Source organism: Hylobates moloch, unplaced genomic scaffold (genome assembly GCF_009828535.3).
Source record: "Hylobates moloch isolate HMO894 unplaced genomic scaffold, HMol_V3 SCAFFOLD_14, whole genome shotgun sequence".
NCBI classification, from domain to species: domain Eukaryota; kingdom Metazoa; phylum Chordata; class Mammalia; order Primates; family Hylobatidae; genus Hylobates; species Hylobates moloch.
Window position 1 is genome coordinate 5,921,385 of NW_026652289.1, and position 26,262 is coordinate 5,947,646.

The 26,262-nt window shown below is 42.0% G+C and overlaps 1 protein-coding gene across 1 annotated transcript in view; it reads left to right on the plus strand.

The window, feature by feature from the left end:
- Window positions 1-26,262, plus strand: part of DSCAM (DS cell adhesion molecule) — a gene marked incomplete at its 5' end in the record, with an annotated part of 789,264 nt that overhangs the window by 530,967 nt on the left and 232,035 nt on the right. The window contains one exon of the mRNA XM_058427845.1: window positions 17,925-18,098. Within this exon, the coding sequence (XP_058283828.1) occupies window positions 17,925-18,098 (174 nt within the window). The remainder of the gene's footprint in view (window positions 1-17,924; window positions 18,099-26,262) is intronic.

Below are 26,262 nucleotides of genomic sequence, written 5' to 3' on the forward strand. Positions count from 1 at the left end.
TTCACAAGAGTTTATTTTTCTCATAAGAGGACTCTGGATGTCGACAGCTCAGGACTAGTTTGTTGGCTTGGCTAAGTTATCAGGCACCCAAACTCCTTACATGTTAGGAAGAGTTCTGCCTCTCCTAGCAGCATTCTTCATCCTCAAACAATGGCCACCAAGCTATAGTGTCAACTTCCTTTCACATTTCCCTGTAGGAGGAAGAGCAAAGGGAGATGGCTGCCCCTCCCACATGAGTCACCTCCCTTTAACGTCCTTTCCAGAAGTGCGTCACAGATCAATTTTGCCAGCATCTCTCTGGATCGCTGGTCAGGTCGTCCCTGGCTATAAAGGGTCTGTAAGCCATCGTGGACGTGATGTGTGTTATTTTCCTAAGTCAGAGGGGGTGTTGGATACTTGGCAACTGGATATCTCCAACACTATTGTTGAATGTCATATTTTTGGATTTTTGCCAGTTTTTCTCTTAGAAAAATATCATAATGGGCCAGGTGCAGTGGCTCACACCTGTAATCCCAGCACTTTGGGAGGCTGAGGCAGGCGGATCGTGAGGTCAGGAGATCAAGACCATCCTGGCTAACATGGTGAAACCCCGTCTCTACTAAAAATGCAAAAAAATTAGCTGGGCGTGGTGGCGGGCATCTGTAGTCCCAGCTACTCAGGAGGCTGAGAATGGCATGAACCCGGGAGGTGGAGCTTACAGTGAGCCGAGATCGTGCCACTGCACTCCAGCCAGTGCAACAGAGCGAGACTCCATCTCAAAAAAAAAAAAAAAAAAAATCATAATGACTTCTATCACATTTATCTTTGTATATGTGTTCATTTATCCCTGGGGATAAATTTCTATAAGTAGAGTTGTTGGTTCAAGGAGTAAAATAATTTTTATAACTTTCAATATGTATTGACAATTTGCCAGCATTTTATTCATTTACACAACTCACCTCAGTTTGCAGTAGTGTCTGTCTCTTATAACCAAAATAATACTGGATATTAGGCTTTTTTTTTTTGACATTTTCCAATCTGATAGAGAAAGACTGTATATTGTTATTTTAATTATGCAAGCAGTAAATCTATTGCTTAAGAACAATTTAGCCTTGCTTATGGAACATGTTTTCTTTCATTGAAATGATCACTAAGGGCTGAAGTGCAGCTCCCTTATAAATGACAAAACTGTATAAACAAAACGGATTCAGCTTGTTTCCTTGAGAGATGCAACAATTTAATTCAGGGGAGGCAGAATTCCAGGGTAAATCACTGCAGTTTAAAGGTAGCTATTGTAGAAATGAAACAATCTTTACTAAAAAAAAAAAAAAAGTCATTACATTTTTGACCTTGGGTCTAGATGCACAAAGTCTAAGACATTCAATTCTCTTTTTTGATTTATTTATCTATATGAACAAATGAGGCCTCTTGCCTAAAAGAGATTTTTAAAAAAAATCAGGGCTTCATTCTGAGGTGGGTCTCACCTGTACTCCCGGAAGTCCACAGCTTAATTCCGTTCTCTTGCATGTATGTCACTTATACCGGAGGGAAAATAGTTTCAGTGGTTGTCCTGAGGACCAGGGCCATCTCCTTGTTACCTGCTGAGAAGCAAAGAGGGACTGCAAATGCGAGAGAGTAGATGATGCATCAGCCTGGGGCGTGGCCTGGGCCTCCTTTGCTCTCTCTGGCTGTCCACAGAGTCTCTGACCTCCAGGGAAACTTGGTCGTGGGAATATCCAAAAACAAGAGTCAGAACATGCCTGGGGGGTGATGCTGGAGGACAGTGGGGAGTAGTTCGCATTTAAAATAGCATTGTCAACATACCCCAGGAGTAGGGAAAGTCCGAGGAAAGACTTGAAGACAGATGAGTCCTGTGCTCCTGTCCTCCGAGGGAGAGCGAAAGGTGAGGGGCCAGCTAGTTCCCAAGTTGGGGGTGGGGGGCGAGGCGGGGAGGTTGATGCCTGGAACGATCCAGAAACACCAAGGAGGACATTACAGCTGTGGCAGAGTTAGTGAAAGGAAGTCCTGGGAGAGGAGACTCCTGCACTGGGTCCCCATCAGTCATTGCAAGGACCTGGCTGTGCCCAAGTGGGGAGTGGGTATGGTGAGCATGAGAGTTGTGATGGTGATGCGGTCTCTTCAGCTGCTGCTGTGCTGAAGCCAGAAGCCAGGAGGCTAGCTGGGTAATTGGAGAGAGATGGTGTGATCTGCCTCATGCTTTTAAAGGATCACACTGGCATGCTGTTTTGAAAGCAGGCTGTGTGGAGGACAGGAATTTCAGCTGGAGAGCAGTTCCAAGGCCTTGGCTGGGATGTGGCCGGGACCAGGGTGATGGCAGCGTGGAGGAGGGACAAATAGTTGGATACTGAATGTCTTTGAGTGATGGGCTTACTATGGGTGTGACAGAAAGGGGATAACCCCAGGCAGTGAGGAGAGTGGAAGTGACGGTGACAGACAGGACGACTCCAGGCAGGCAGACCTGGGGCTGGGATAAGATCAGGGTTTGGGGCTCCTCTCTTTGCAGATACAGCTGTCAATTTCCAGTATAAGCAATGATAAATTTTCTAACTATCCTAGATTTTGATGAATATTTTCTACATTGTCAGAGCTTAGACCCTCTATGTTCTATTCTGCAGCCATATGCCCAACTTTTGCAATTGACTGTGTTAGATTGATTTTGTGCTCAGTACGAGTTACTTGGACATAGTGAAGAATATTCCAACCTCTTTCTGGTTTGCATGGTTTGTTCTTTGCCTTTTTACACCCAAAGGACAGATATTGGCGGCTCACACTGTCTCCTTGGAGGGAGCACAGACTGCTTGATTTCCCTGTAGAAGGAACTTAATCTTTTTGGTTCTGTGCACCAAAGAGCTGACTTTGAAGTCTGGTAAATTGTTTTTTCTTTTTTTATTTTTGTGATGGAGTCTCGCTCTGTCACCCAGGCTGGAGTGCAGTGGCAGGATCTTGGCTTGCTGCAACCTCCCCCTCCCAGGTTCAAGAGATTCTTCTGCCTCAGCCTCCCAAGGAGCTGGGACTACAGCCACGTACCACCACGCCCAGCTAATTTTTGTATCTTTAGTAGAGATGGGGTTTCACCATATTGGCCAGGCTGGTCTCGAACTCCTGACCTCGTGATCCACCCACCTCGGTCTCCCAAAGTGCTAGGATTACAGACGTGAGCCACCGCACCTGCCCTGAAGTCTGGTAAATTTTTAGTCTATAATTTGGTGTTTTCCATTTGGGGTCAATTTTCCCATAGATGTGGTGCATCTATTTAATATGTAGATTCAGCTTATTTTAAAAAACATTTTTCCCATGAATTGTATCTCTAAGTGTTCTCTTCCCTGCTTTCATTTTCTTCTTCAGGGTCTCTGATTGTGGTTCCGTGGGATTGCCACCTACTCTGTAGCTGTCATTTTCTCTCTGGTTTTTTAACTCATTGATTTCCATTTTAATTTGTTCGATATTTTTCCATTTCTGTTCTCCATGTCTTTTCCCCAGCAAGGTCTGTTCTTCTTTGTGCCCGCTCCAGTTCTGCCTTCACTGCTGTGAGTTTATATTTTTTCTCCTTCTTTCTCTCCAGCTCTGCCAGGTCACAGTTTACCGTTCTTCAGCCATGGCTTTATAGACAAGTGACTGTTTTATTCACAGTCTTCATCTAAATTGTGATACCTGGTTTCTTGTTCTGTTTTTTTCTTCTATTTTGCTTATTGTATCTTTGCTAGGTCTTGGCTTCCTTTTGAATACAGTAGCCCCAAGACACCCAGGGGATGGCTGAACCTTGGGGAGTGCCAAACCCTACATATACTATGCGCTTTCCTACACATGCATACCCCTGATAAAGTTTAATTTATAAATCAGACACAGTAAGAGATTAGCAAAAATTCTGAGTAGTAGAATAAAATTATTATTACAATGTACTGTAATAAAAGCTATGTGAATGTGCTCTCTCTCTCTCTCGAAATATCTTATGAGGCTATACTCACCTATTTTAAGACTGTAATTGACCTCAGGTAGCTTAAACCATGGAAAGTGAAAATGTGGTCGAGGGGGAACTACTGTACTTACATTTGAAGAAAATCCGTGTCCCCAGAAAAAGATTGTTTTGTTCAAATGCCTGACTCCTCAGCTAACCCTACTTCTAAAATTCTAAGCCACATCAGGCCTGGGGAAGTGCCACCCACACCCGCCTATGCACACTGTTTTCACTGATGGAGGCTTTGCTCTCACCTGTGACCCACTCTGCTGGGACTTCTGAAGTTCACAGCGGTGGCCCTGATTCCCTCATCTTCCTGCATGCTCTTCTGCTCAGTTACCCTGTTGGTTGCCCATTTACCCATTCTGTAGTTGGAAGTTTAGCTATTTTCTAATTTCATAGGAAATAGAGGCTACATTTTTCTAGGCTTCTCTCTCCCATTTGCTTTCATGTTGTTCCCAGGAAGAGAAGAAGAAATGTTGGTTTATGCCTCCATCTTCAAATATGAAATTCTATTGTTTATATACAAAGGTTCATTAAATTTGGACTTGATTTTAGTAAAATAAGTAAAGTGGGAATTGAGGAGGAAGAGTAGAAATCATCAGTTAGGAGACTGGGCTGTAAGTTCAAACCCCAGCCACAATACAACCCTGTCTGGTTGCGTGACTGCGTGTAAATTACCTACCCCATATGAACCACAGCATCCTTACAGCTGAAACAGATAAAATAAGGGGATAAATGTGATGATTTAGTAAGATGACTCATAGAAAGCATTTATTATGGCTTCTGGCACATAGCCATTAGTCAATATGTGTTAGCTATTATTAATATCATTATTGCCATTATCATGAACTTACATGGCTAGCCATTTGTCCTAAAACCATTTATTGAAGAGCCCAAACTTTTTCATTTGCGATACCTTATTGTCTAAGGGGAAAATGTGAATACTGGAGTCTGTGTTTCAGCCTTCTCGCTGCTACACTCAATTGCCTGTTCAGCACCACACGTATTAGAAGTTTATCTCTTTCTATTTTAATATCTGTTTTGACAATACTCCCCTTGTGACTTTTATTTTTCAAAAATGTCCTTCCTTTTTCTGCATGGATTTTTGTTTTCTTGTTCCCTCTAGATGCATATTAAGATAACTTTATCAAGTTTCTAAAAAATCTGGAAAATTTGGAGGATCATAAATTTAAAGCCTAACGTGAAGAATGCTGATGTCATTAGAATATTGAGTCTTCCCAGCCAATACCATGGATAGTCCTTTCATGTATCCAAGTTTTTCTTTTATGAACATTAATAATTTTATTGCATTCTTTCCATTTGTCAGTGGTAGTGAATTTTTATAAGCTATGGCATCTGGTTTTCTTTTGTCCTCCTTAGTTTTCTGGGTGGAAAGGGGTCAAGAGCTGTCTACAGCCAATCTTTGTTGAGCTTGTCCTTATGTAGCTGTCCACATCTCTTTCTTCTCCCAGCAAAGGTAATGCTGTTCTTAATTTAGAGGAGTTTCTATTTTCCCCACTCTGTAGCTCATACAAAGGGCTGCAATGGGGGTGTGACTCTATTTCTTCCTGTCTCTCTTGAGATTGTCTTTCTCCCCGCCCCTTTTCCTGTGTCCTTTCTGCCCATTGTAGTTTCCCCAACTCCATGTTTCCGTGGAGGCTCCAGAGAATCCACCACTATTTGGTGCACACACAGGTTTGCTTTTGCTCCTCCTTCTCCTACTGTCCCCAGACAAGCTGCTGGAGGTTGTCACTTCTGCACTCACCACGCACAGTCCCCCAGAGGGCCTGGCTGTCCCTTACCACTAGGGCCCTTAAAGAATCCTCTTCTGCTCAGTGTCAGCCCACCTGGAGAACTCCTCCCCTGTGGTTATAGACTCATCACAGGGGGCAACAGGAACTTGATTCTTTTGTTGAGAGATTCGTAGAAATAAAACTAGGCACTCCAGACAGTTAATGTTTCCATACAAGATGGAGGGGAAAACACATGTTGTGCTCAATACTGGCCAAACTGCTCAGGTGACCCTCTCTGGAGTCCCCTCCTACTTCAGGGGCATGCCCTGGAATGGCTCACCTTGATCCTGCCCATGACTTCCCTCCCAAGGTCCAGGGGACATCCCTGGGACCTTCTGTAGCCCTCATAGCCTGTGTCTCAGAAGACCATGAGAAATATGCGGGAAAGGACAAGCCCAAGTCCCTCAAGCAGGTTAATTCTAGAGCAGGTTTTCTGCCAACACCAATTTCAGACCTCTCTGGTGAGATGACCAAGTCATTCCCTTCCTCAGCAGTCAAGAGAGGGCTCACACTGCAGATCACACTGCAGATCACCTATTAATCACGCTGTGATCACACTGCACATCATACTGCAGATCACACTGCAGAAGACACTGCAGATCACACTGTGGATCATGCTGCAGACTACTTTGAGATCACAGTGTGGATCATACTGTGGATGACACTGCAGATCACCTGCAGATCACCTGCAGATCACACTGCGGATCACACTGCAGATACCTGCAGATCATACTGCAGATCACACTGGATCACACTGCAGATCACACCGTGGATCACACTGCAGATATCTGCAGATCATACTGCAGATCATGCTTCAGATCCACCTCTGGATCACACTGCAGATATCTGCAGATCATACTGCAGATCATGCTTCAGATCCACCTCTGGATCACACTGCAGATCACACCGTGGATCACACTGTGAATCACTCTGCTGATTACACTGCAGATCACACTACAGATCACCTGTGGGTCATATTGCATATCACACCAAGGATCACGCTGTGGATCACACTGCAGATCACGCTGCAGACCACCTTGAGATCACACTGTGGATCATACTGTGGATGACACTGCAGATCACCTGCAGATCAAACTGCGGATCACACTGTGATCACACTGTGGATCACACTGCAGATCACACCATGGATCACACTGCAGATCACACTGCGGATACCTGCAGATCTTACTGATGACCACACTGCAGATCACACTGCAGATCTCACTGTGGATCACACTGCAGATGACACTGCAGATCACACGAGGATCACCTGTGGATCACACTGCTGAACACACTGCAGGTTGTACATTGAAAAGATACGTCTGGAAAGAAGCAAATTATCAAGAGACAGAAAATTGCTTAAATAAAATTCTCTTTTGTTTTTCCTCTGGGAAAGTAGGGGATTTATATTAAAATAGCTCAATGGGGAGCACGTTCATAGGGCCCAGTTGGGATGATACTGAGTTTTCAGGTCCTCCAAGGCTCCTCTCCAAGTTCTGGTCCCTTTGTCCTGCTCTGTATGCCCTTGCATGTTTCACTCTGCCCCAGCCTCGTGCCTGAGTGCCCCCAGGTTCAGTGTCCAAGGCATTTTGTCTCATTCTTTTTTTGCCCTTGCTGCCACTCACTCTGACCTTGAATGCCAGTTCCACAGGCTTTGCTCAGACAAGTGTCTCTTTTGCATCCCTGTTCTGGGAAATTGGGTCTCTGCATTGTCTCTGACCCTTATCTTGGTCATCTCCTTGGGACCAGTGGCTCCAATCCTGGCCCTATCTTAATCCTCTTAGTGTGGATCACCAGAATAAAACTTCTGACCACAAGCCTTACCTGGTGGAGGCTGCTGCCCTCCCACTGTCCCACCCCTGCCTGTGCATCTGCACACCATTCAGTGCTCTCACCATGCCCACTCCTGGACTCACCATTTGTCCTGCTCTGTGTTGTTCAGAGCACCCCAAGCCTCCACACCGATGGTTTTGACCTCTTCCATGTCCTTGGTTTCCTGAAGCAGCAGTGATCCTCTGTTCTGCCCCAGTGCACTCCTCTGATCCAGGCTATCAAGTCCCGGCTCTCACCCAGTACCCCCGATTTCCAATTAGGCGATAAGATGCAAATATTGAATTAATATGGGGAAAGAATTCAAATAATCCAAAAAGGAGAAGGCGGCAACATCTCTCTGTGGCACACATGGTAAAAATAAACCCAAGTTCAAAGTCCAATACGGATCCCTCACGCACAACAAAAGGAGCTCTGCTTGTGTGTTGTGTGTTCCCCAAGAAGAGACAAGGGGCCTCACAAAGAAATAATGAGTTCTTGAAAACAAGTTGTAAGCTGAACAGAGAAGGTGAGTGTTCCACATATTGTTTTATTTTCTTCCTTTGATGATAGGAAAAAACAGCAGAGCAGAAAGCCTTCTGCCTTCCTCTGTGCTACCCTAATCGGCATCTCAGTGGCCCTGGGAGCTGCTGCAGGACCTCTGCAGGGTCCTCACCTAAGGAAGTGTAATTACCCTGAGCCTTGGTGGAGCCACCAGGACAGTCAACCCCGGGGCCCATCTTGCTCTTCCTTTCTTTATTTTTCAGCACTCCTCCATCTGTCCTCCTCATTTATTTCCTGGGAAAGTTTCTAGAAGCCTTCTTCTGGGTATAGGCAGCCACACTGAAGACAAATGTTTGGGGAGCCATTGCTCCAGGGAAATGGTGGCTGGAGACCTTGAATGGTAGACACTGCTGCAGGGCTCCTCCCAGGAGCAAGGCAAAGCACTGGTGGAATCTGCATAATTGAGCCACTTCAACCACTTCCAATATCACATGACCCCTTGATGAGTGCTGAATTGTGTTCAGTTCATGGATCAATTATCTGATAAGTAAGTGAAGGGTCAATTCCTTCTGGCTGATAAAAAAGGGATTCTTATGTATTAGTTACATAATTACATATTAGTTACAGAATTAGACATTGAAGCACTAGTGGACTAGCAAGTTGTAACAAATCCTGATTAGACACTAATCTAGACCGGGAAATTTCCATCGTTTTCATTGGATAGCCTTCTTCAACATAGAAATGAAGGTGTTAAGGAAAGATAACTGGATTGCACAGTGGACACAATTATGTGCAGATTTACAAAAGAAGTAACCTGGATGGTGTCTCAGTTAGGGCACGGTGTGGTGTGTTATCAAGAAGGGATTTAACAAAGGGAATTAGGGGCATGCAAAATCTTTTGAAGCATGGTCAAACTGAGCGGCCCTTTAAGCACTTGAGAAGTGTAGGAACTATGAGCTGCTTCTCCCATACTAACAGCTACTTCTAGTACTCAAGCAGTGATTTGTAGTTCTCCTGCAGGCAGCCATAAACCTGACGTTTGGGGTTGACCCATGCATCAATTTGCTGCTTCTAAAGCAAAATAATGGCTTTTCCACCCTTGCACCTTCAAAATTGTTTTTAAGTGCCTCTCACTGGTAAAATGTAAACCAGAATCTAGTAACAAAGGAGCCAGGGAATGTAGTTTTCAGGCTTTCAAGCCCTGCAATTTAGGGCAGAGTTTAGAGGGAAAGTGGTAGTGCTAAGGATCAACATACAGCATCTGACACGAACTTTCAGTGTCATAAATATTACCTGCACAGTGGTGGAAGCTTCTTTCTCAGGGATTGGAAATAGCTCTCCAGCCTGGAACCAAGCCAGTAGTGTCTCAGGACTGTACCTCTGTCCACTTCTGGATTCTTCTTTGTAACAGAACTCTTCAGCACTCCTTCACTGAATAAGCATTGTATTTCAGCTACTAAACCTTATTTAGGTGCAACTGCTGTTGCTATTCTTGCTTTTTCTCTTCTCTTTCCATCGCAACCTCTATCTTTTTACCCAATGCCTTCCTGCAATCCCCCAACTATTCTCAGAAAGGAAACCCCCCTTCCTAAAGAAGAAAAACAAATGCATTCTTGAGGAAAACACCACTCTCTCCATAAGGATGAAAGGGATTGTGTTTGATTCCTTGGTGAGAAGAAAGAACAGCTTACCACCTGACCATTGTTGTGCAAACCATTGGTGAGGCTAAAGAGACCTCCTTTCCATGGTCCTGCGACTCTTCAGTCTTATTTCACCCTATAAGGGGACCTCTCGGGATGAGCTCATTGACCAAGCTCTCCTTGCATGCAGGCATTTATACCCACATTCATACAATCTTGTTTCACTTTATGTGCATAACAATCCTACGTCATATGTAAATGGATTATTCTCCTTATTCATATATGATGAAATTAAGGATGCAGAGAAAATAAGCCACTTGCTGTAAGGCATGGGTAGTTTCAGAGAGCATGAGAACCTAACCCTTTTGACTCTTAGCCAAGCACCCTCTCTACAGACCAGCAAAGACTTAACAGTGACAGAAAAAAAATGAAACAATTTTCTTATTTTCTGCTGCCTTCAAAGTGGGCTCATTTGGTGACAATCAGCTGTCCTTTTTCCACTGTCCCCATACTCTCAGTCCCTATAAACACAGCTAGGCATATATTTGCAATAAATAAGAAAGGTGACCCAGTATTAATATAACTAGCAATTCAGTATGTGCCTTACATAATGCTTTAACATTTTATTTTCATGTAACGGAACATTGAAATTGTCCCCACTTGACCCCTGCTAGCCACAGAAAATTGACAGTGTTTTAATTAATGACTGCTGGTTGCCACATTGTATCTTCTAGCTAATTACCTAAAGTGCTTACCTTGTGCTAAGAAGATTACAGGATTTTACATATGGATGCTGTGGTTAAATTTTACTCTTTAGAATAAAGATGAATCTAAAGTAGATGACTGATAGATAATTCTGTCAAACCCTGGCGAAGTCTACTTCCCTCAAATTAAAGAAATGCTAACCCTTAGAACTGTAGTCCTCATAGCAGATGAATCGGTTTGCAGTGTGTTCACCATTATTCCATTTAGTAACCACAATTAGATCTTTAGATGCAATAACCCTTCAACTTAGGTACATTTTTCTGATGAAAAAAAGATTTAATGTTTTCTTAAATGCATTTGAAACTTTATTTCTATCTTCATTAGGACCTTTTAGTAATAAAGAAGCTTACCTCAGTCTAGATAGGAATTAACAGATCGTCCTTTTCTGCTATTTAATTGAGACAACTTAGCATTGTAGTTAATTTTATGTTGTGATTCTTTAAATGTTTCAACTATTACAAGCATTTTTCTGGTGAAAATCATTTAAGAAAAGGAAAAAAATGTGTTGTCGACATGGATATTCATGTAAATTTTTCAAACCATACCAGCATTTTATTTGATTTTCATTTTCTTAAATACAGTTTTATATCATTTGAAATGTTTAGATTACCTATCTTATGGTTATATTTTTTCAATCCTACATTTGGTTGAGTTTTCAGGTTGTGTGTATTGGACTAAATCTACTCTCAATTCACAGTCAACTTTGAGAATGACATTAATAGCCTTTTCTGATATTCAAAGTGTGTTACAAATTTAAGCACTTAAATAAAAGTTGAAGGCTTTTTCCTTAATTTTAACTTCCAATAAATTTATTATCCTCACACTAAAGAACACAACATCCACAAGAAGTAATTTGATAATTTATAAAAACCAAATTCTTTAAAAATGCAGTCTAATTGTATAGGAGAAAAAAACATGATATCTCAATATATGATTAAAAAGTAGCTGATAATATTCAACATCCTCTTCTGATTAAAGCAACGAGAACAAAAAAAGAGTTTGGTAAAATAATTACATAGAAACACTTCCTTATAACCCAAAGTGCTTTGGAAAATGAAGAAAAAGACAAAAGCTCAGTAGAAAAATGGGTAAGGGATAAATGGGCTGTTTACTAAAGAACAAATACAGATGGCCAATACATTCATGATGCTCAAAATTATCTATAAACAAAAACAAACAAAAATACAAAAAAAAAACTGCCAAAATGTGCAAATTAAAATGGTGATGTATAGTATTGATGCAGATTTAAAAGATTAATAGCATACATGTATGAGGAAAAAATTAACCCTCAGCTAGCACTGAAGGAGATAACATTAGTACATTTTTAAGGCAGTTTATTGTAAATATGTTAATATATTTTAAGATTTGAATATGCATCACCTTTGGTCCAAAATTCTTCTCCCTGAATTAGGCATACAGATTGCCTACCACTATATATTTCTCTCTACTGATGGACTCATTGATGAGTGGAGACATTCGTGGCAACATGGTCCCTATTCTTGTGGAATGGGAAAGACAGCCATATAATCTTAAAATTATTAAATAATTAAAAACAATGTTAAAAAGAACAACAATGTTGTTTGCTTACTATGAGCCATACCAATACATAGTTCAAGAACTTTAGTGCTTCTACCCTCCTATAATGAAGGTTCTATTATTTCCATTTTACAAGTTAAAAAGCTGAAATATTATGTAACTTACCTAATTTTACACATTAGGAATCTATTGCTTTGTAACAAATTACCCCAATTTAGTGGCTTAAGATAGTGTACATTTAATAGCTTCCCATTTCTGTAGGTCTGGAATGCATGTGTGGCTTAGCTGAGACCTCTGGTTCACAGTCTTCCCAACACTGCAGCCAAGGGGTTGGCTGGGATGCAGTCATTTCAAAGCTTAGCTGTGGGAGGGTCTTCTGCCAAGCTCACTCCTGTGATGGTTGATAAGCTTTAGTTTCTCAGACTGTTGACTGGAGACCACCCCCCAGTTCCTTCCCATGGGAGCCTCTCCACAGAGCAGCTCACAACATGGTAGCTGGAATTTCCCAGAGTTAAGACTGAGCGGGAGGGAGAGAAGGAAGAAGAAAAAGAGACGGGAGTCATGATTTTTTTTTTTTTTTATGGAATTCATGATAATTTTACTTGTGTTAACATTTATATTCTTCAGAGGACATTGTTTTTTATATATATATTTTACATGCAGTTATATATCTGTTGTGTGTGTGTGTGTGTTTTTTTATTATACTTTAGGGTTTTAGGGTACATGTGCACAATGTGCAGGTTTGTTACATATGTGTCCATGTGCCATGTTGATTTCCTGCACCCATTAACTCGTCATTTAGCATTAGGTGTATCTCCTAATGCTGTCCCTCCCCCCTCCCCCCACCCCACAGCAGTCCCCGGAGTGTGATGTTCCCCTTCCTGTGTCCATGAGTTCTCATTGTTCAATTCCCACCTATGAGTGAGAACATGCGGTGTTTGGTTTTTTGTCCTTGCGATAGTTTACTGAGAATGATGTTTTCCAGTTTCATCCATGTCCCTACAAAGGACACAAACTCATCATTTTTTATGGCTGCATAGTATTCCATGGTGTATATGTGCCACATTTTCTTAATCCAGTCTATTGTTGTTGGACATTTGGGTTGGTTCCAACTCTTTGCTATTGTGAATAGTGCCGCAATAAACATACGTGTGCATGTGTCTTTATAGCAGCATGATTTATAGTCCTTTGGGTATATAGTAATGGGATGGCTGGGTCAAATGGTATTTCTAGTTCGAGATCCCTGAGGAATCGCCACACTGACTTCCACAATGGTTGAACTAGTTTACAGTTCCACCAACAGTGTAAAAGTGTTCCTATTTCTCCACATCCTCTCCAGCACCTGTTGTTTCCTGATTTTTTAATGATGGCCATTCTAACTGGTGTGAGATGGTATCTCATTGTGGTTTTGATTTGTATTTCTCTGATCTTTTTAGCCATAGCTCCTCACCCAGTATTTGTCACAGTACAGGTGCTCAGTAATTAATAAAGTCCATTTGCATAGAAACGGAGGATACATTATTTTATGTTTAGAAAATATTAGAAACTCCATGATCTCTCTGAAGGCATTTACTTTTTTACTGTTTGAATTTTTGACAAAAAATTCAGATTCCCTAATCCAAAATTCTCATGCTTTAAATCCCAATAAGTAAACTAGTAAATAGCTTTCATTCATTATTTTTCAAAATCAACCACTCTTATACTGACGTATATATTTTTTCTCGTGCCTGTTATCGCAACACTTTGGGAGGCTAAGGTGGAAGGATCAATTGTGGCCAAGAGTTTCAGACAGTCTGAGCAACAAAGCAAGACCCCATCTTTACAAAAAACTTTTAAAAGCCTAGCGGGGGGTGGTGGTGTCTGCCTGTATTGTAGTCCCAGCTACTTGGGAGGCTGAGGGGGGAGGATTGCTTGAACCTGGGAGTTTGAGGCCACAGTGAGCTATGATGGTGTCACTGCTCTCCAACCTGGGCAAAAGAGCAAGACCCTTCTCAAAAAAAAAAGGGCACCAAAATCTTCTGTGAACTTTCATATGAATTAAGGTTTTTTTTTTTTTTTAATTATTTAAGTTCTGGGATACATGTGCAGAACGTGTAGGTTTGTTACGTAGGTATAAATGTGCCACGGTGGTTTGCTGCACCCATCAACCTATCATGTAGGTTTTAAGCCCTGGATGCATTAGGTATTTGTCCTAATGCTCTCACTCCCCTTGCCCCACCCTCTCACAGGCCCCAGTATGTGATGTTCCCTTCCCTGTGTCCATGTGTTCTCATTGTTCACCTCCCACTTATGAGTGAGGACATGCGGTGTTTGGTTTTCTGTTCCTGTGTTAGTTTGCTGAGAATGATGGTTTCCAGCTTCATCCATATCCCTGCAAAGGACATGAACTCATTCTATTTTATGGCTGCATAGTATTCCGTGAAGCATGTGTGCCACATTTTCTTTATCAAGTCTATCATTGATGGGCATTTGGATTGGTTCCAAGTCTTTGCTGTCGTGAATAGTGCTGCAGTAAACATATGTGTGCATGTGTCTTCATAGTAAAATGATTTATAATCCTTTGGGTATATACTCAGTAATGGGATTGCTGGGTCAAATGGTATTTCTAGTTCTAGATCCTTGAGGAATTGCCACACTGTCTTCCACAGTGGTCGAACTAATTTACACTCCCACTAACAGTGTGAAAGCATTCCTATTTCTCCACATCCTCTCCAGCATCTGTTGTTTCCTGACTTTTTAATGATCACCACTCTAACTGGCATGAGATGGTATCACATTGTGGTTTTGATTTGCATTTCTCTAATGACAAGTGATGATGAGCTTTTTTTCATATGTTTCTTGGCCACATAAAAGTCTCATATGAATTTTTAAATTATCTGCATTATACAAGTTGCTGGTATAATTCTGAATTTTGTACATTTTGATAATTTATTTCCAAGGAGGGAGCAGATTTAGGGATAAAAATGGTTGTCCTTTTAGTCTCACTTTATAAAATATTCATTAGCTTGAGTGAGGAAAACATATTGAAGAGATAATAAAATACTGTTATGTTTTTAAATATTTTTATCCCTGACTTTGAATTCCTTATGAAAAGAATTTTAAAAACTTTTTCTACTTAGAACCATTTTATGAAAATTCATATTTTAGATATGTAATAAAGAACTAATGCAAACATGTGAGTTTTGTTAGTGGGTGCTCCCTATTCTAAATGTGCAATTATCCTACATTACATTTCTCTTAATTACCTTTAAATCAGATATCAGAAAACTATGGGCCACAATTCAAATTTGGCCCACATCCTGTTTTTATTTTTGTAAATAAGTTTTTTAGACTATCTTATTTCCTCATAGTGATCACCAACATTTATCACTGTATGCTAGGACAAGGATCAATTCTTCTCAGATTCGGTATTTTTTAAGACGACTCCTCCTCCTCCTCCTCCTCCTCCTCTTCCACTTGTTTTAGAGACAAGGTCTCACTGTCACCCAGGCTAGTGTACAGTGGAGCTCACTGTAACCTCAAACCCACCTCAGCCTCCCAGAGCATTGGGAGTAGCTAAGACTACAGGCGTGACCCAACATGTCCAGCTAATTTTTAAAATTTTATAGAAATGAGGGCTCACTCTGTGACCCTGGCTGGTCTCAAACTCCTGGTCTCAAGCCTTGCCCCCACCCTGATCTCCCAGAGTGCTGGGATTACAGGTGTGAGCAATCATGACCTGCCAATAAGTTGTTATGAAACACAATCATGCTATTTTGTTTCTGTATTTTCTATAGCTACTTTCATGATTCAGTGGCAGAGATGAGTACTTGTGACAGAGACTGTATGACCTGCTGAATTTAAAATATTTACTCTCTGGCCTTTACAGAAAAAGATTACCAACCTCTTTCTGAAAATGTTAAGTATTTTTATTCATGAACATGGTATAACTCTCCAATTATTTAGGTCTTATTTAGTTGTTCTCAACAACTTTTACAGTTTTCAGGGGGCTGGTCTTGCACATATTTTGTTAAATTTATTCTAAATATTTTATGTTTTTTTGCCAACATATTTTCTTTTTAATTTTTATTCCCAATTGGTTACTATTATACATAAATAAAATTGATATTGATTTTTGTATATTGACGTTGTATCCCATGACTTTGCTAAACTCATTTTATAGTTATAGCAACTCTTTTGTTTACTCTTTTCAATTATCTATGTAGAAAATCATGTTATCTGTCAGTAAAGACAGTTATATTCTTATCAATCTACATTCATGTAATTTTATTTTCTTCTTATTATTTTTCTTTTTTTGTTGTTGTTTTTGAGATGAAGTCTTGCTCTCTCGCCCAGGCTGGAGTGCAGCGGCGTGATCTCGGCTCACCGCATCCTCTGCCTCCCAGGTTCAAGCAGTTCTCTGCCTCAGCCTATCAAGTAGCTGGGATTAGCAGGAGAATCACTTGAACCCAGGAGGCAGAGGTTGCAGTGAGCTGAGATCGTGCCACTGCACTCCAGCCTGGGTGAGAGAGCAAGACTACATCTCAAAAAAAAAAAAAAAAAAAAAAAAAATTCAGGTTGTCGTATGTCCCTTCTAGCAGTTCCATTTTGATGGGAACCACCTGTTGTAGGGATTCTACTTGATCTCCCTATTCAATGTGGAAGGTCCCCTTAGGTACCTTATCAATTTCTCTCGTCTCTTCAGTGGGGCGAGAGACAAGTTGCTGAGAAATCTAAACCAGAAACACGGGAAAGGAAGGCACAGCCACAGTCTCTGCCATTGTGAGCTCAAGTGAGACCAATATACAAGCTGTCATTAGGGTATGGAGACAGCAGGAGGAAGTGTCTCCCATTCTCCTGTCCTCAGATGCAAAGTCTGAAGTTTCCTGCTTGAGGCCTGTGGAGATGTCTGACTTGTTCAGCTCCCATGTAGATTCTTGGGCCGGGAAGCTAGCACCTTCTCTCTAGAACACATCCTCGGCCCAAACGTTGAGCTTCCTCCAGGAAGATGCTCACCCCAGAGCTTTCCCCTCAAGTCCCCAGATACTCAGGCCAGAGAAGAAAAATGCCCTGGGAGAGTCCTTCAAGGCCTGAATCCCATTCTCCCAGCGCACCCAACTCCTCCAGGCCAGAAGCAGGCAGCATGGCAGGTTCTTCCAGTCACCATCTTCCCAGAACTCTTCTAGGACCTTCATAATCTGTTTCATTATTTCTAAAATCCTTTTTTTTACACAGTTGTATATAAGTCCTTCATATGAATCATATCACATTCGTTATAATAGCATATCATATCGGTGCCATTCCCTCCTTGCATGGAACCACTCTGAGGAGAGAGGTGTTTTAATTCTGTGCTGTCTTACTGCACTAATCTGATGTATTTATTTAAATAACATTAAATGATATTAATGGTGTATTGTGTTTCTAGACTGGAATATAACCGCCCTTAAAGAGAAACCTTCAATGTTCCTATTCTCTTTGTAGCCTCAGACATGTGCAGTGAGCAAAGACTTCAAATGCCATGTCCCTGGAGCACTCGTTGTTTACGTTCATATTAAGTCCCTGGGAACACAAGGAATTTATTTAGCACCGTGAGAGTTGTCTGCTTCTGTGGTTGTTCTACTGTGATTTCTTTGAATAAATTATCAGCTACTTAACACTCATCAAATTTGGCTTTTTATGTAGAGAAACTATCTGTAAGTTCTGTTAGTTTTTATCTCAGAGTCTGAGATACTGTCATTTTAAATAAATGCTTTTCTCTCTAAACAAGAATTTTAATATTGGAGGAAAGAAAGAAAAACCTGGTGTATCCCGTGACTGCCTTATGGGATCAGTGTAAAGTGTCTGGTGCTTCTCTTTATGAGTCTGGGTGTGCTTGAACTCATAGTCTTCCCATACTTAGTCTCGTTTGCATCATTGCTCCTCTTTCTTTTTCTGTCTCAGGTGCTGGGGTTCCCCAGTTCCAGCCAATTGCCCTAAATGGCCGAATCCAAGTTCTCAGCAATGGGTCCTTGCTGATCAAGCATGTCGTGGAGGAAGACAGTGGCTACTACCTCTGCAAGGTCAGCAACGATGTGGGCGCAGACGTCAGCAAGTCCATGTACCTCACGGTTAAAAGTAAGAGAGAAGAAATGCTTCGTTTTACCTAGTTTAAATACATAGGTCTCTGGGGGCTTCCTTTTTCAATTGTCTCCATACATACCTGTTTAAAATCAACACAGAAGAAGACCCATTGGTGTGATATAGCTGAGTTTAAAGTTTTGTTGTTCTGAAAACATGACTGAAGAGGATGGTAAACGTCCAGCCAATTGTTGACAGCGTGCCCAGGGCCCCTTGTGTGTGGAGCATGAGTCACATTCTTCTCTTCCTTTGGTTCTCACAGCTATTGGTATGGGCTCTGGGCAACCTAGCAGATGAGTAGGTCTCTGCCTTTAACACCCACATTGCTACCCTGTTGATTTTCCTGTGGAAAAACCCTATACATGGCCTCAGATGTGTTCTTTATAAAGCCTTTTGTCATGCATTTTATTATTTGCAAGCTGGCTTGTCCATGGATTTCCTTTTAAGGATTTATTTATTTATTTATTTATTTAAACCCCAAGGGCGGCAAAAAAAGAAAATAAAAGGTACGTGGGTCCTTTTAAGACCTTGTGGAGCAGAATAGACATTCTTTTTATTATTATTATTTTTTATTTTTTTCAATTATACCTTAGGTTTTAAGGTACATGTGCACAATGTGCAGATTTGTTACATATGTATCCATGTGCCATGTTGGTTTGCTGCACCCATTAAATGGTCATTTAGCATTAGGTATATCTCCTAATGCTGTCCCTCCCCCCCCCCCCACCCCACCCCACAACAGTCCCCAGACTGTGATGTTCCCCTTCCTGTGTCCATGAGTTCTCATCATTCAATTCCCACCTATGAGTGAGAACATGCGGTGTTTGGTTTTTTGTCCTTGCGATAGTTTACTGAGAATGATGGTTTCCAGTTTCATCCATGTCCCTACAAAGGACATGAACTCATCATTTTTTATGGCTGCATAGTATTCCATGGTGTATATGTGCCACATTTTCTTAATCCAGTCTATCGTTGTTGGACATTTGGGTTGGTTCCAACTCTTTGCTATTGTGAATAATGCCGCAATAAACATACGTGTGCATGTGTCTTTATAGCAGCATGATTTATAGTCCTTCGGGTATATACCCAGTAATGGGATGGCTGGGTCAAATGGTATTTCTAGTTCTAGATCCCTGAGGAATCGCCACACTGACTTCCACAATGGTTGAACTAGTTTACAGTTCCACCAACAGTGTAAAAGTGTTCCTATTTCTCCACATCCTCTCCAGCACCTGTTGTTTCCTGACTTTTTAATGATGGCCATTCTAACTTGTGTGAGATGGTATCTCATTGTGGTTTTGATTTGCATTTCTCTAATGGCCAGTGATGATGAGCATTTTTTCCTGTGTTTTTTGGCTGCATAAATGTCTTCTTTTGAGAAGTGTCTGTTCATGTCTTTTGCCCACTTTTTGATGGGGTTTTTTGTTTTATTCTTGTAAATTTGTTTGAGTTCATTGTAGATTCTGGATATTAGCCCTTTGTCAGATGAGTAGGTTGCTATTAAGGATCATTTTAAAATCAAGTGACTAGCAAACAACTACAAGACAGAAATGTGTAAGACTAGGCTTAATGCTGGTGCTGCTGGCCCAATATATAGAAAAAGGTGCCTTATAATGAAATTATTTTCATACATTGGTAACTGGCAACCAAGGAAAGGATATAAAGTGAACCAATTTACTGAGTTGTGCTTATTAACAAATAATGGTGCATCTAGTTTACAGTGAATGGCTTATGCCCATTTATGGAATTTTCCATTGAATGAACTATGATTTCTACTTGATTACAAGGCTTTATTCAGACTCCCCTCCCACTTTTTTTTTTGAGGCAGAGGCTCACTCTGTTGCCCAGGCTGGAGTGCAGTGGCACCATCAAAGCTCACTACACCCTCGAACTCCTGAGCTCAAGGGATTCTCCCACCTCAGCTTTCTTAGTAGCTAAGACTACCAGTGTATGCCACTGAGCCCAACTATTTTTTTTTAATTGTTTGTAAAGATGAGGGTCTCACTTTGTTACCCAGGCTGGTCTCAAACTCCTTGCCTCAAGTAATCCTCCCCTCTTGGCCTCCCAAAGCACTGGGATTACAGGCATGAGGGATTACAGGCAGGGATTACAATCCATGCCTGGCCTTTGGATTTCCTCTTTTTTTTTTAACTTTAATTCTGCTATGGATAGTTTGGAAAAGTCTCTACCATATGATTTATTAGAAGAATGAGATTTAAAGGTGGCATTCAGGAGTGTGTGTATTTGTGTGTGTGTGATATTGAAAGGCTAGCTAACAGACAAGTATCCATCCTAACTCAGAAAGAGTTTATTTTAGTCCACTATTTCCAACAGAACAATAAAAACATCCAAGTGCTTATTTATTAAACTTTTATATTGTGAAACGGATTATAATTATGAAATGGGGTTGTTTTGGAATATATTTTGTACATACTCAATACCTAGTTTTTGACTTTTAAATCATATGCTCTGGAGGAAATGATGTGCAAGAATTTGATAACAAATTGTGGTACTGTTTAAATCCAGAGCTGAAATGGTAATTTTTAAAAGTTATAAATTGATGAAATAATACGGAAACCCAAAATCTGAGGAGCAATGTTGACCCCAGAGTTGGTCCATCTTTCCCCAATGAAAGGGGTGTATTTTGCAGTTATTTTAATAGATTCTAAATGCATAAGACAATTTTCTAGTCCATAAACACATATCTAGGACCTAGTATATATAAGACCCTATGAAGGAAGGATACAAGTACAATCAACCATGGACCTTACCCTCATGAGTGACAGGCCTCATGTTTTGGAAGGGGAGATAACCAGGAAGAAGATAGAAGCCACTGATTATAATGCAGGGTGAAGAGTCGCATGGATCATGTCTGTGACGTTCAGAGGAGGATAGAAATGTCAGCTTGGGGGAATTAAGGAAAGCTTCATGGAAAATAGGCTTCAAGAATGGAAGATACCCCCACATGTCCTCTTTCCAGATCTCTGTACTCAGTGGTAGTTGTGTAGCATCACGGAGGACTAAGGAGATGAGGTGGCCCCTGCCCTCTGGGAGCTTTTGCTCTCTGGGGATAATTGAGTGAGTATATGTCCAATTCCTGTCTGGCAGAATACACAACTGGTAGAACAGAGCCCAGAACACCAGGGTGCATGGAAAAGGGTGTGATTTGCTTCGGTTTGTAGGATCAGTGACCATGTGCAATGAACTGAATGTCTGTGTCCCTTCAAAGTCCATATGTTGAAATCTTACCCCCAATGTGATGATATTAGAAGCTGAGGCCTTTGAGAAGTGATTGGGTCACAAGGGGGGAGCTCTCAGGGATGGAATTGTGTCCTTATCGAAGGGACACCCAGAGAGCTCTCCTGTTCTCTGTTTCCACCATGCGAGGATACACAAGATGGTGGCAACCTGGAGGAGGATGCTAGAACCTGCCCTTGCTGGCAGCCCCATCTCAGACTTCTAGCCTTAGAACTGTGAGGAATACATTTCCATTGTTGATAAGCCACCAATGTGTGGCACTTTGTTACAGCAGCCCCAGTTGACTAAGAAACTGTGGAATGAAAAGCTGCAGCATCTGAGTTCAGTCTTAAAGACACAAGGGCCTTCAAAAGGCAGGACTGTTGAGGCTAGAGAGGGTATTCCAGGGAGAGGAGGCAGAGAAACCAGATACAAGAAAATGAAAGACTCCAGGCAAGAGTAACTCTCTGTTCGAATGTTCTACAGTACATGGAGGAGATGAGAGAGAACATTTAAAGTGAACACACTTCAAAAAGAGATGATAGAGTTGGCCAAATTTTAGATTCTTGAACTAATACAAGCTAGTCATGGATAGGTGGATTTAAATAAGTTAAATGAACCTCTTCATGACTGTTTGTATTAGTTTATCTCTCTGGGCCTAGAAAATAGGAAGAACTATGCCGTCTTCATAGAGTTATCATGAAAATTAAACAGGCTAACACATGTGAAAACACGTTGTAAGACATAAGATACTCTACATAAGTATTCCAGTACATACAGAGAGTAAATGATTCTTTGGTTGGAAAGAAAGAGAAAATGTATATTGATGGCACTGTGCATAGGAGCATTTCCAGAAAGTTATTCTGAAAAAGAAATGAAAAGGCCACAGGCTAGGAAAAGGGAAGAAGAAAGAGGACCTCTGTGGCCCATGGGGAGGTATTTTCATCCTTGTGCAATACCCTTCCAAAGCTCAGCCCTGGAGTGGTGCCTTTAGAAACTCTGACGGCCAATGTCTTTTGCCTAACCCTGGTTGTTTAAGAACAATCAGTAAAGTGTTTTAGGATCTCAAACTGAAAAAAAAAAATAGATATAAAGGAGAGTTTACGGGTCTAGATACACACATTAAGTATTCTCCCCTTTCTATAAGTCATTTTAAAAAATGGGCTGCAAATATTTCTAAATTCAGTAGGGGAGACCTTGCTGTCTAATTGGACGACGTCAGGAAATTAAGACAGCTGCTCCTGCAGGAAGTCTGGACTCCCAGGATGGCCTGGTGCTGTCTGTAAACATAATTTAAAGACCCGGACTCTCTGGATGGAACCTGCTTCTGGGGGCTCACTGTGAGATCCTGCGAACCCTGCACGGATGAATCTCCTATATGGGAAATTTTCTTACTGCTTTCAAGAAACATCACTCCAAAAATAAAGCATTTTAACAATAAACACCCACCACACACACACACAGACACACACACACACACACACACACACATCTTTTTGTTGTTGTTATTGAATCAAGCATAAGGAAGCCACAGGCAGAGAAGAAAGCCAGCAAGCATGTATGGAATTGTCATGGAAAGCAATCAATGGGATGGAAGGTTACTGCATGTGAATCTTTCCAGTTCTGTTAGGGTTCCTGCCTGTGAGTCTACACTGTCATCACAATTCTGGTTTATGTTTTACCCAAAATATTTATCATGTGAGATAACGATTAGGAGCCTTCGCAGAAAAGGCAGAGGGAGTAGGCTCTGCTTGCAATCAAATTTGGCCTCTGGTGATGACAGAAACTATGCCACTTATGTGCCCCTTCCCCCAACCAGGAACTGTTTGAGGCCCAGGGAATGACTTTATGTTAAAAAAAAAAAAAAAATAGCTCTGTCGATCGAGGAAAATAATGAGACAAGTCTCAATCATTTTAGGATATTTATTTGCCAAAGTTAAGGATGCTCCCGGGATACAGGTCTGTTCCTTTCTCTGAAGGTGATTTTGAGGGCTCCAAATTTAAAGGGGAAAGGACGAGATTTTGAGAAGCACACAGTTTTCACATAAACAAAAGGGGCAGAGGAAAACTGTGGGGAATGTGCATTTTACATAACACAGACAAGATGGGGAAGGGAACATTCAGTTATACATTTGTGTCTGGTGGGCGGAGCGACTGCACCTGTAAAGATAGGCTATCAAGTTGCATGGCCATGGGGAAGTTTTAACAGCTCACCAGGAATTTCCTTGTGGGCAAAATATGAGGGAAGCGTGTAGCTTTTCATCTTGTAGCCATCTTGTTTAGGAACCAAAAGGTGGAGGCAGGTTTGCGTGACCCAGTTCCCAGCTTGACTTTTCTCTTTGGCTAAACGAGTTTGGGGTCCCAAAATTTAATTTCCTTTCACAGCTCCAAAACCCCCTGAGTCTCTTAAATGGATAGCCATCCCTAAGGTTTGTCTCAGGTGCTCAAATTACATCCTCCCCGCTCCCAGCTTTCTGCCACTGGCTGATCTGAAGCCTCGTGTTTCCAGGAACACTGGTTTCAGCGTGAACCTGTGGCCCACGGTGAACAAGCCGCTCTGCTTTTGTGAGCTGCTCTGCATAGGTCCTTTCTGATCCCTGCATGCAGGACAAAAGAGCACCGCTTATCAAACAGGAGCAGGCGCTTCCCTGGAGAGTCGGTTACTCTTGGAATCTAATGAACCCCCAAGCTCCCAAAGTTAGCCCGTGGCCTCCAGTCCAGCCTGGGTAATGTGGTCTCCCTCCTCCGTGCAGAATCCAGGAAGGTCTGTGGGTTGCTATGCCCATCAGATTTCTGTACTGTCAGAATGCAGGTGCACACATGTGCGTGCACCAACTCACTCAGCTCTGACCTGACCGTCTGCAGGGTCTCGGCTATTTCTGTACAGATCTCCATATTATGATTTGACCTCAGGCCACTCTCAAGCCCTGCCATTGCCGGGGCAGATATGTTGGGCCTGACATATAATAACCCATCTCCTTTTCTGTTGAAAACATGTGTATCTATGCCTGGATAATCCATAGTCAACCTCTTTTACTTTCTGCCCTCACCCACTGCCACCAGGACCCACAAATCTTTATCTTAACCCCTAATTAGCTAAATGGAAATCTCCAGTCCCGGTAGCATTGCTCTGTGATACTTCTTGGAGGAGGAAGCAGCCCAGCCCCAAGCTGCCCCCCATGGTGAAGCTTTGGCCACCTTGAATTAACCCCACATGTTTCCCAGGCTCCTTGTGACCACTCAGTCTGCTGAGCCAATCACCTCCCACCAAGCCCCTCTTCCAACACTGGAATTAAAATGGAACATGAGATTTGGGTAGGAACACAGATCCAAACCGTATCAATCATCATTTCTGAATTATAGTTTAAGGCCTTCCCAAACATGACAGATCAGTGCCTGAGATAGAAGATGAGGTGTCCCAGGTTTAAGAACACCCAGCTTATGCATTTTCCTAAATTCAGTCACCAGCACCCCCAGCAGTCCTCCCCCAACAATTTATCCTGCACATATGCAACACTCAGATCCCTCCTGCTTCCCTCTCAAGTCCAGTTGCCAGATACATCTGCAACTTTGCTGGGAGTTTTTCCGAGGAAGGAGTCTCCCACAGAAGCTTCAGAGGGACTGCAGCTATGCCAGCACTTTGATTTTGCACTTCTGGCCCCCAGAATTGTTTAAGAATAAATTTCTGGAGGCAGAAGCAGAGAATGGGAGGAATCCAGGGAAAGTACGTGTGGTGGAGGGGACATTGCTTAGTGAAGGAAACCCCTCAGCAGCTGCCACGCCCTTGGTAGGGCATCCTGAGCTCCACCCAAACATATGCATTTCACTTCCTAAGTCAGCCTGAAGTTCCACCAGCTAAAGACTCTCTGGGGTAAAAAAGGAATTCGTAAAACAGGAGGGTCCATATAGCAGATGCAATTTGTTCCCTGCTCCAGTTTCAATTTCCCTCCTTTCTCTGTGCTAAAAATTGAATTATTTCCCGTCCACCTCCCAGATTTGTATGTTGAATTCGTAACCTCCAGTACCTTATGTGACCATATCTGGAAATAGTGTACTTGCACCTTGCAGATATAATTAGTGAAGATGAGGCTTTACTGAAGTAGGCCGGATCCCTAATCCAATATGACTGGTGTCCTTATTAAAAGGAGACAATCTGGATGCAGACACGGATGGAAAACATAGCTGGGCAAAGACAGAGATTGGACTTATGCTGCCACAGGCCAAGAGACACCGGGCAAGGCAAGGAAGGGGTCTCCTGTAGAAACTTCAGAGGGACTCCAGCCCTGCCAGGACTTTCATTTTGGACTTATGGCCCCCAGAAAGGTGTGAGAATAACTTGCTGTTGTTTAGGCACCCCGGTTTGTGGAACTTTGTTACAGCAGCCCCGGAACACTGTACACTCAGTGACAATAGAACTCTTTTGCAGTCTTGTGTTGGAGGGAAGCCCACCACAGGCCAGATCACCTGCCTACACAGGAGAGTCCAAATCCATCAAAGCCACGAGCCCTGGCCAGGACCCATCAAAAGCAGCAGCTCCCTTTGATTTAAGGATGGGCAGACAACCAGAGTTTGCACAATGAAATGTAAAAACAATTCTTTTGAGGGGTTTCTGGAGAAGGTTTCCGTATTCTTAATACGGGAGTCTGCAAAAGAGGTTTATCTCATTTAATTCTTGACCCCATGATGTCTGGCAGTACATGAGATCACCTGGGACTTTATTGCCTTTGCTGTCTAGGCCCACGTGGGTCAAGGTTTTTGCATTTGCAGCTGGAGGCATCCAAACTAATTAGGTAAGGAGAGAGCAGTATTTCCAATTCATGGAGGGCGATTCAGCCACAGTGTTCCCTTCAGTAATCCTGCTGAAAGAAATGGCTCTGGGGGAATGAGGAGTTTGATCTGGATTGAGAAGCTGTAGGGATTTGCA